General features: G+C 32.3%; 1 protein-coding gene across 1 annotated transcript in view; it reads right to left on the bottom strand.

The window, feature by feature from the left end:
* Nucleotides 1-854: 854 nt before the first annotated feature.
* LOC114326828 (protein snakeskin) overlaps nucleotides 855-11644 on the bottom strand; it is a 46237-nt gene continuing 35447 nt past the window's right edge. The window contains exons 2-3 of the mRNA XM_028275280.2: nucleotides 6700-6820; nucleotides 855-2751 (exon numbers count right to left, since the gene is read on the bottom strand). Coding sequence (XP_028131081.1) covers nucleotides 2531-2751; nucleotides 6700-6820 — 342 coding nt within the window. The 3' untranslated portion in view covers nucleotides 855-2530. The remainder of the gene's footprint in view (nucleotides 2752-6699; nucleotides 6821-11644) is intronic.

Below are 11644 nucleotides of genomic sequence, written 5' to 3'. Positions count from 1 at the left end.
CTGCGAACTTTTCCTCGGGCTGTCTCTTCTTCTTCTACCTTGCGGTTTCCAGTTTTGTACTTGTAATAGTTGTATTTCTTTGATTTCGTTATTTATTGTATGTGTTACGTTCATTATTTCTCGCATCCGTTCATTGGTGACATGTTCTCTTCTTGATCTTGATGCAGCTCTTCTCCAAAAATCGATTTTGGTGACCTCTAACATTTATTTCGATTTTTCCTTCATAGGTCTTACTTCGCATCTCTTATAATAATAGGAAGACTAAGATGGGCAGGACATCTAGCAAGATCACAGCAGAACAATCCTCCTAGAAGAATCCTTATGTCACAACATGTGGGAATTAGAAATAGGGGTAGCCCAAAACTCAGATGGAAGGATGGTGTAGATAAGGATGGGAGAAAAATAGGCGCAGCATACTGGCAACGGTTGGCAATGGATAGGACTGACTGGCATAATAGACTTGGGAAGGTCGAGGCTCTTTCATAGGGCTGATATGTAGCACCATTGATGATGAAGACATACTTCGCAGCTGTATGTTATAATGCTTTTCACTAGAATGTTATATAGTTTTTTTTTTTTGTTTTGATTGTTTATCTGCTTGTCTTAGAGTACTGAGTTTAGAAGCTTCATTGCTCTCTTGGGCTGAATATTTCGTTCTTTAATGGCTCCGTCAAGTGTTCCGTCATTAGTTTAAAAATCTCTCTCTTTCAATTTGACAGCTTTTTCCGAAAAAACACCATACTTTTATTCTCTTCTACAGCTTTTATACTTTCTGTTTGAATTTTCTTACATCTTTCCTCTTATCTTTGCATATACTTTTGTTTAACTGTTTTAAGAGATATTAAAAGACCAAATTTAATTCGAATATGTTTTATTGGTCAATAATTTAAAGCTTATACACTAACATTACAACATTGCGACAGCTTTTTAACATTAAATATAAACATATAAGAGTATCAAAAAAATATATTTTAGTATAAAAACTATATCATTACAAAAATATAATATCAACAAAAAATTTTGTGTTCTTTAAATGCAAAAAATGTTCCATATGTTTATGTATTTTTTATGGTATACGTTTATAAAAATATATGTAGTTCAAAGTATTTGGTTCCTATTTTGAATGGTTTTTGAACGGTACCATAAGATTCGCGTAAAAATAAAAATGTATCAGATGTAAACAATGTGTTATGCTTAAACTATGAACGCTGCTAAACATAAGCTCATTCGCAATTACGAGAAAACGACAATGAAAGCTTTACATATATTAAATAGTACTAACTTCTAGAAACAAATCTAGCAAGTCGCGAATAATCAATTTTAAAATTAAAAAACTTTTAACACGAAAAAATATTGTACAACGAAATAACATATTGATAAAAGGTTAACATTAAATATCCAAATAAAAAATGCATCATTGATAACTCCCCTGTCAGAAAATATGGTATAAATGTCTTAAAAACGTTGATTTAATGAATTTAATTCAAAGAAAACTTTAATGCTCGGACTTTATATTAAAAGGGTTAAAATAATATTTTGTACTTCATTTACTTTGTAAATTAATAACAATTGTACTTCTCGATTACTAGTCAGGTACGACTCTAACTCAAGCGATTTTGCTGCTGCTCGTTAAAAATCAAGCTAAAAAAATTAAATCATCTTGTCGACAGTACTGTTAGTACTTAGGGAAATTGAAGGAAATGGATAGAACTGCAATCACCAGGATATCAAATCCGAGTCTACAGATTTTAAATCACTGAATCCTGGTGATTGCAGTTATATCCATTTCCTTCAGCTTCCCTAAGTACTAACAGTACTGTCGACAAGATGATTGAATTTTTTTAGCTTGATTTTTAACGAGCAGCAGCAAAATCGCTTGAGTTAGAGTAGTACCTGACTAGAAATCGAGAAGTACAATTGTACAGAAACATCTGAAACTGCGAAAGTCACTCAGGCAGGAAATCAAGGAGAGAGATCTTCAGTTGAACGCGTTGGTGCAAATAGTAAATATTCATTTAAAATGGATTGGGCACGAAACCAGTGGTTTCGCAACATTGCCACATAAAATAGTCGAATAGTTGTTTATTTATTGTACATTTAATATTTTTTCATTATACATGACTATTGTAAGTTCCGTGAAAAATAGGACACTAAGCGCAAAATCTCGCGAAATTATATACAATGTTTTAAAATTTACACAGGAGAAAGCAGAAGGAGATTTTACTGTAAAATAGATAATAAATAAAAAATCTAAAAACCTTTTAAACCTATTGATCTGACAACGTCGCGTAGTTAAAATTTTCTGACCTTGTCTGACCTTGGCGGTTTCAGATATTTTTGTTGATTTGTACATATTTCCGAAAAAATGAGATAAAAGGCCAAAATGTTTGCCATATTTATGGACTAAGGGAGTACCTATAAAATATTTAACAATCTGCTTCACATTTAGTCAATAATCGAGGTAGCTTTAACAAATCGCTAACTTATCTGTTGGTATGTTCGTTTATATTTAAAAACAACTTAAAATAGTTTAGAAATCGCCTCTCCACGTTAAGAGGGAGTCCAACAGGAATAGGGCTCCGTTGACAATAGCCAATGAAGCTTTAGCCAGGCCGAAGTCTCTCCATTCTGATTTTCCGTATTTGTCATAAATTTTAATGTTCAATGCACCGGCGGCAACGAAGAGGGCGCAACCGACCAGGGAGAAGAAGATGTCGATCCTTTTGTTGAATGGAGTACTCATGAGGTAACCTAAAACAAAAGACGTACGTTAAGCAAATAAATATACAAAATTTAAGGGTTTTACTTGAACTGAAATTTTACCCGAAAAAACTAACTAAAAATAGAAAAATACTGGCCGCTATTTTTTAAAACTGGAATATGTGGGGGAAGTCAATAGAGTAATATTTTTAAGTAAAAAAGTGACTTTTTCCATTCATTTCAATTTTGTGATTGTAATGCATTGTAGATGAAAACGTTAAACAGGCGACTTTCTTGAAATTACTTACTTACTCTTTAAAATGAGACGTTCTAAATTAAAAAATCTTTATAAACAAAATATTGCAGATTAAACCCGAAAGTAAATATTTTTTTAAAAAGATTTAAAACATATTTTACAATATAAGTTTTTACTATTTGTTTATCCCCTTTTAGAAGATAAAGGGTCATTTCCAAATGGATGTACAGGTGCTTTGTCAATATATTGAAGGGTCTCTTCGTTAAGGTCTCAAATTTGCATGTATTTAAAAAAGAATAATTTTTAATTGTTTACTTACAAATGAAGTACCATTTTTCATTTTATATAGAATTAAATTATTTGGGCCGTTTTAACTTTTACAAAAAAAAAACAAAGTACCCAATCTAAAAGGTTAAAAAAACGACCCATAGAACCGGAGATATTTTTTTCTTCCTTTTTTTAAACACCTCGCAACAGTTTTTCCTTTAAAATTTAATTAAGCGTAATATATGCATAATTAATATTGCGAAAAACTTATTAAAATTAGTAAACCAAACGAAACTGAACAATTTTTAAACAGATTTTAAAAAAAATCTATTTTTCGCATCGAAATCACTTTTTATAATAACTTTTTATTATTTATATTTATAACGGGTTATTTTAAGACGAAAGTTATTTTTATGATTTTTTCGTAACAAGCTTACTCCTTACTCTAAGCATAAAATGTAAATAAATAATTGAGAATGCATAAAAAGCCAATTTTATTATTTTTTGGGGCCATTTTTTAATAGCTTGGACATCGAACATAAAAAAACAAAAAATATTATATGAAAGCTTAAGTCAAGTATGTATATATGTAGTTTCAAAATAGAGTTATGTATTATATGTAAAATACATAACTCTATTTTGATTTTATCTTGCAGAAGTCATTGTAAATTTCGTTTTCAAATTTAAAACCTTTGGTATATAGAGTAAAGTATAATCTAAAAATATGTCGTTTAGGTTTGTACCTATCAATGGTTATAAAATTTCCATACTAATCATTCAAAAATGTAAATAAAGATAACAGAAAAAAAAATTTCAATACCGCAAATTTTGACAGAGGATTGATTTATTGTATTTTCTAGGGACTCAACGATTATAATTCTCAACTAGATACAAATAAATAATGTACATACAACCTTCATGTGAAAAATTGTGAATTCTGCAACAGTTAAAAAATTTCTAAATTAGGTATCAACCTCGACCCACTCTCTCGACTTTTATTACCCTGTAATTATCTGGTGCTTACTGCATTTTCATTTGTAGTATAGTACAATTTAAAATGTTTATAAGAGTTTACAATTTCGGCAAACATCAAAACATTTGGCCGAACAGGACTGAAATGGAGGAGGAAAAGTTGGGGCCCCCATTTTTTTCCAAATATCTTTTTCTGTTTCACGATAATTATATATGAAATTGGACATACATAAACATAGATTCAGCACTAATCAATTTAATATTTTTTATATTAGTTATTTAATAAAGCTTTGGGAAAAGCCATGTTAAAATATAATAAAATTCGTGCAAATTTTAAAATTACTCTGTGCGTTAGAAATATGTGCCACTAAGAAAAATCACATAAGTGTTTTATTTAAACAAAAAAAAAGAGAGTTTACTAACTTAGTGAGTCAAACAGAAAATAATTAAAACATTATTTTCAAAAATAGGAAACGTAAGTATGTTTCTAAGCTCCCGAACATATTTATTATGTAGTTCATGTGCTCACAAATTACACATATGGCATTGAATCTAAAGCCTTTCCTTTCAGTCTGCTTGAAATCGGCATTCACAAAATATGATATCTGCATCTTGGTCTATATTGTCTTGCCCAAAATAGTGTCTATTTTGTCTGGAATTTTCTTTTTTCGGCAACGGTGAGTGAACCTTCATTTCCTGAATTTCCATATCCTCTTCTTCTTTTTACGCTACCATGTCTGTTGCTTGGAGTTTTATCGAGATAATCTTGTAAGCCAGTTTTGTAAGGAAAGCATGTAATTATTTGTGATTTGAGACTTTTCTTTAAATTACAAAATGAGAAAATAATGTTTAGGAAATGCGCGAAATGGATACGCCCCGTTAAATGTTTATATATTGTTATATTTCTATTTGATATGAAAATTAAATTTTGATAATTATAAACAGAATTCAATTTCATATAAAATATTTTCAATTTTCTCAACCACGGGCATATAAATTTAAAACAACCTGTATACAACAAATTGTTATATTTAATTTTAAGAAGTGATTAGAATAAGCGTACGAAACTCGGAACAATGTGCTTAGATAAACAAAGTGAATGACGCGTACCATTATCGTTCTTCTCGGAAGGTCGATCATTAGCCTATGCTAAATAAAACTCAGTGAAATAGATGATAGTTCATTATCGTTTTTCGCGGAAGGTTTCGATCATTAGCCTATGCTAAATAAGACTCATTTGAAAGAGAGAATAGGTCATTAAAATTTGTAAATAGTTAGAAAGTATTTTAGAATGGGAATTAAATATTTTCTTTTGAAATCCATTAAGCATATTTAGAAAGATTAAAAATTGGTTTTGAGGAATATTACGAATGAGAGTTGGTGGTGGAAGATTGATTTGTGAATCTGGAAGGGATATTTAGAAAGTAGGGGAATGGATGAAAGTGAGAGCAGAATGTTTTGAGCTGTCGAGAAGTGAAGTCGAGTAGTAGACGGTAGTGTTCGAGGAGTGAGAAAGCCGGTGTAGTTCCGTGAGTGTGGAGTATATATCGTGGAACGAGAAGTAGGCCAGGTCGAGAGTAAAAGAACCTCCTTGAGCCCAGAGTGTCCCGGTAGCTGATAGCAGTTTCGAAAAAGGTAGAACACAGCATCACGACAAAAGCAGGAACGAGAGCTATTCGAGCTAGTTTTTCAAAGGAGAACATCACTGGAAGCCAGGACGAGGTTTGATCGCAGCCAAGGATAGCAGGAAAGGGTCTTGTGTGAGGACATTTTCAGTTCACCAGGAAAAGGTCAGTCTCATTTGTTTGGACATGAATGTATGGGTTTTTCGTATTAAATTCCACATAAAAAAATTGAATAACATAATCAATAATATCAGAAAAGCTTCATCAAACTTAAATAGAGTTGTTCCTAATAACTCCTAATAGTTAAATGTTAATAAAAACTTTCAATTGAAAACCAAAAAGGAAATAAGATTCCCATTTGTAAATGTTATGTTTAAGAATAATAAGAAATAGCAAATATTAAGCATTGATTGCCTTATAAATAAAATAAAAAATATTTTGATTATAATTGTAACCCATATGTGTATTTTTTTTACTCTTTTCTGTTCTATCCCGATTAGGAACCATTAAGAAATATTTAGAAGCCACGGAAGTAAGTAATTAATTTATAATTCGCCCTGAGATTGAAAACATATTGATATGTGATCTGGTTAATTAATTAGATTAGTATTAATACATTGATTAAATTAAGTAACATATAAGAATATTATCTCATATCAATAATCAAGATCACATCAATATGTAAATTTGGAAATGTTAGAAATTTAAATCTTTCAAAGTAAATAGCAGGGAGTCGATTTATAATTGTAAAATTTGACAAGGAGTCTACAAGACGAAAATGTTTGGGAATGTTATAAACGTTCTAATAATATAAAAGCTAATTTATAAATGGGGTGACGGCTTGACTATGAACTAATATAAAGGTATTTAAACAATTACCTGCAAATCCTCCTATCAAAATAATAACATATCCTCCAAAAGCTGCTGAGGATAATGTGTCGGTGTCTAAGTCATTGGTTTTGCTTTTGTAGTGAAGACCAATACATGCGATGGCAATGGCCTGGAAAAAAACATTAAATATTAATTTAAATGCGCAAAAAACTACATAATAAAAATAAGAATAAAAGCATTTTCCTGTTGATGGCCCAAGATGAAGGTAGCCCTATACAGACTAGTCCTTAAGTTCCGACACAGCCATTATACAAAGGCTTTTGGGAACTGTGGAGATGAGAATAACAAAAAAATACTGGAAATACACTGAAAGATCGAAATAGGAGTGAAAACATCAGAAGAAAATTTAACGTACAGAAACTAAACAAAAAAAATGGAATATATCACTTAAGAAGAATAGGAGAGATCAGAATAGCAATCAATAAATCAACAAACGATAGAACTATCAGAATTGTCGATAAAGAGAAAAGGAAGACGAATAAGAGTAGAAAATCATAGGTTAGGTAACGTGGTCAAAACAGCAAGTGATAAATCTTCAAATTATTGAGGTATCAGAATTGCTTATAAAGAGGAAAAATAAGATGAAGAGGAGTAGAAAGTTGTAGTATAAAGTATAAATAAATAGGTTGCATATGGATACAATTTAAGGAATAGAGGGTAAGAGAAGCGTAGGAAAGAGACGCGTTTCCTGGTTGAAGAACTTGAGAGAATGGTTTGGTTGTAGCTCAAGGCAACTATTCAGAGCAGCTAGCTCGAAGGTCAGAATAGCCATGATCACTGCCGACCTTCGTCACGGATATGCCACTTAAAGAAGAAGATATGGATATAATGGTATTGTGGCATTTTTGAATCGAGGTTTATTTAGAATGACCGCGAATGCCTGACTAATGTTCACCTAAGGCATCCTGTTGGTTCTGTCTTATCTCTTATCTTGATACACTTAATCCCTAGAATTGATCTTGTTATTGCTTTTATTACGTAAGAATTTATGAATTTAATTTTTTAACAATCAGTTTCAGTAATATCGTAAAACATTACTTAATGTTTATTTAACTTACTCATTATATAGCAATGACATATTTGTTATGATAGAATTTTTGCAGCCTATCCTTTTATTTGAAGTCATTTGATTTATAACGCAATTAATACTCGATGATGGCTACAGGTACAGATGGAACATTTATATTTAAAAATGTTCGTTATATATCTCAAACATCCCATACATCAAGTGAAGACAGGAGTTGTTATTTAACGACATTGTCAGGATTAATTAACGAGTCTATTTTATCTATATAAATAAATACATAAATTAATATATTTGTTTATTCTAAATGACCTGTTCAATCGTTTCTTATACGAATAACAAATGATATCATTGAAGAAGAAAATTGGGATTTGGATTACAGAGCAGGTAAATACATCCGAATCTGATTACAGCTATATCCTTAGTTTTCATAGACAATTTAAATTACTGCATTAGAAAATCATTTCATTCCTGATTCTTTCATAAGTCATTTGAGAACACATCTTACCGATTGGCATTTTTCCAAATTTCGAGTGATAGGACATCGAGAAGCCAGCTGCACAACAGAATAAGACAATGATCACTATCTGAAAGCACCCGGTTGTTTCTTTCCCAGGTTAATGTTTGAGCATGAGGTTTTCCGCTTTCGATAACCTGTCTTCTAATAAGGTGGTCCATTATATTTTTCACCCATTCAGCCCTTTCCTGAATAATGGTCTTTATTTTCTGCGCTATTTTGTCAGGTCTAGGTGCCTTCCTTACCTTTAGTGACTTTCCTATTTCACCCATTCAGCCATAGTGGTCCATTATGTTTTTTACCCATTCAGCCTTTTCCTGAATAATGGTCTTTATTTTCTGCGCTATTCTGTCAGGTCTAGGTGCCTTCCTTATCTTTAGTGACTTTCCTATTTCACCCATTCAGCCATAGTGGTCCATTATGTTTTTCACCCATTCAGCCTTTTCCTGACTAATGGTCTTTATTTTCTGCGCTATTCTGTCAGGTCTAGGTGCCTTCTTTATCTTTAGTGACTTTCCTATTTCCATTATTTCTTCTAATGTAGAGCCATTTGTTGGTGCCCCTGTAGGTATTATTTGGATGGTTTCCTCTACCCTTAACGGGAACAGTACTTTCGCTAGTTTTCTTCTGAGGCTGTCATCTATCTTAAAGAAGGTGTTTCCTTGTGTTCTCTTGCTGCAATCTCATATTATGCGTCCTATCATATGGTATTTTCAGGCTTTCACATAGTCCTTCCCAGCACCTTCTCTTTTCGTTGTTTATTTCTTTGGTTAGTTCTTTGTTTAAGGCTGTTAGTCTTTAGACCTCTTCTTCTACTAGTCGGTTCTTTTTCCTGCCTCTGGTGACTTTTCTTCTTAATTTGTTGTTACCCCCTTGGACAACACGTTTGGCTCTCCCTTCTTTCGAATGTTGCCTTTTCGTTTTTTAATACGTTTAGGTTCACAACTCTTATTGCTCGCAATGCTCGCCGGTACAAGTAAGCTACACCTAAGTATTGACTTTTCATTGAGGTCTTGTGCTATTAGTAACTCTCCCGGCAGCTCAGTGTAGCTCAAGGTACCTCCACGGAAGCTAAATGAGCAATTGAAGGACATAATATTTAAACAAGAATAAAAAACCGCTAAACGCCCTAAAAATTAATGGCGCATAGAATATTCCAGCTACAAAAGATCTGATATAAATATTACGTGGCGCAAAAATGTATTTTCATTTTGATGCAAAATAAAATTTTAGTTTTATTTTAAAAGATTTTTCCATAATATTTGCTAAATTTGAAGTAAAACGCGCACAAAAGAGTAACTTTGATACAGTTTGAATTTTGAAACTCTTTTGTGGCGCGTTTACTTCAAATTTAGCAAATATTATGAAAAAATCTTTTAAAATAAAACGAAGATTTTATTTTGCATCAAAATGAAAATACATTTTCGCGCCACGTAATATTCATATCAGATTTTTTGTAGCTGGATTATTGTATGCGCCACTCATTTTTACGGCGTTTAGCGGTTTTTTATTCTTGTATCAGGAGTTTTTCAAAGTTTTTTTTATAAATTAAATGTATGAAGTTGAATGCAATTTTTCTCGATTACACGTTAAGCTTTGTAAATGGTCGCCCTTGTCGCATTATCTCCGAAACGATCTAGTGTCTATCGAATGTACACTAGATTTTTTTCTATTCGAAATAGATTGAAAAATTATTGGGATGGTCGGTTAATGAACTCGGATTGCCCGTTGCCAGATCAAATTTAGCGTCGTAACCACTACAACTACATATACCATTTCGGGAATAATCGTTAATTTTATTATACTTTTGTAGCTTAATAATTTCTAAACGGCTTAACCGATTTTGATCACTAAACATGAGTTTGAAACATATTGACAAGTAGTATATGTAGTATCTGATGCATCTAAGGTCAATTATGATAACTGAAGCTATTACAAGAATTATTGAGCTTGAAAAACCGTTTTTCCTATAGGAAATAGATTTGATCATAATTATAAAGCCTATAACTTAAAAATTAGAATTTTGCCGGATATGAGGTATACACCGTCAGATTTGTCTAGATTCCTTCTACAAACGCTCAGTTATTGGCGCAATTCGTAGGTTGAAATTTTGAGTATTGTCGAAAAACCAAAATTTTCAAAGTTTAGTTTTTCAGTTTTTCGGCGATACTGAGCCTTGTGTATGTTTATCCTGACGGCTTAAAAACCATTTGAAAGCTTAACTCAACACTATTGATTTGGTGTATTTGCGGTTCTTCTGTCTCTTCTTGAACTGAAGATATATGCCCCCAAAATATATGCCGTTTTGTACCTACCAAGTCCTACAGCTGGCTTATGGGTGGTCAAAATTCACAAACTACACCGGTTCTGAATCAGCCCTGACCCCCTCTTCAAACACAGAAAAAAATTCAGATCGGTTTAACTTTTCCAACCACATACATACATATCCACAAATATTTTCCCTTTTTTAAATAGAAATTGAGTCATATTTCTGAGCTCGGTAACTTTTGAATGGTATAACCTATTTTCAAAATTAGACATGCGTTGGAAAGGCAATGATCAGTACTATTAGAAGCCGTAAAGGTCGGACTTAAATTTTCGAAGTTTTTGGGAGTTTTGTGGACGAGAACGAAAAACAGGCCCTAAATAGGAAGGGCCGTAAAATCCACACCCTTAGACCAAAATGGACGGTTGACATATGAATGGGTGAGTCTTTTCCTGAACTTTAAGATCGGAGTTGGTACAATTTTCATTTCCGTCAGATTTAGAAAATCGAAAATTTGGTGTATATATAGTGTCGCGTGTAGGGGTGTGTGGGTATGCGCCACTGGCGAGAACTACCGTTCTCTGGTAATAAAAAAACTTTCTAATTGATAAAATTAAGTCAGAATGAACGAAATTACATCGACTACTAGAATACTCTGCAACGATGTGCCACAATGTCCTGGGGTAAATCGGACTTCATTTTGACTGGCCAATGCAATAAAAGAACTATGTAAACTCCCTTTTATAGCTAATTTATACAATGATGATTTAGTCGTCTTATATGAAGTGTAAAAATATCACACTATCTCTCAAGATACTACAGAATCTATGTATTTGACAGAATCAAAGCTTGCCGAGGTATCTGCTACAGATCCTTCTCAACAGAATCGAAGCATTATCTCAGAAGACAGGGTTAATTTTTTTAGCGGGAAATGTCGATATATTGCGGCAGATTCGTGCAAATATTATAAGAATTCTGCATTTAATGAGAGAAGCACATAATTTGGACCACATATACTACACATATAAAGGTTCAAATTTAGATACGAGGCCATCTCATATCTTGCCTTTTACAAAAATGGCTAGCATTCAAAATGGCGACGATACGTATGTGACTAATAGCACGA

Source organism: Diabrotica virgifera, chromosome 3, assembly GCF_917563875.1.
Source record: "Diabrotica virgifera virgifera chromosome 3, PGI_DIABVI_V3a".
NCBI lineage: Eukaryota > Metazoa > Arthropoda > Insecta > Coleoptera > Chrysomelidae > Diabrotica > Diabrotica virgifera.
This window is presented reverse-complemented; position numbering and strand designations above follow the sequence as displayed.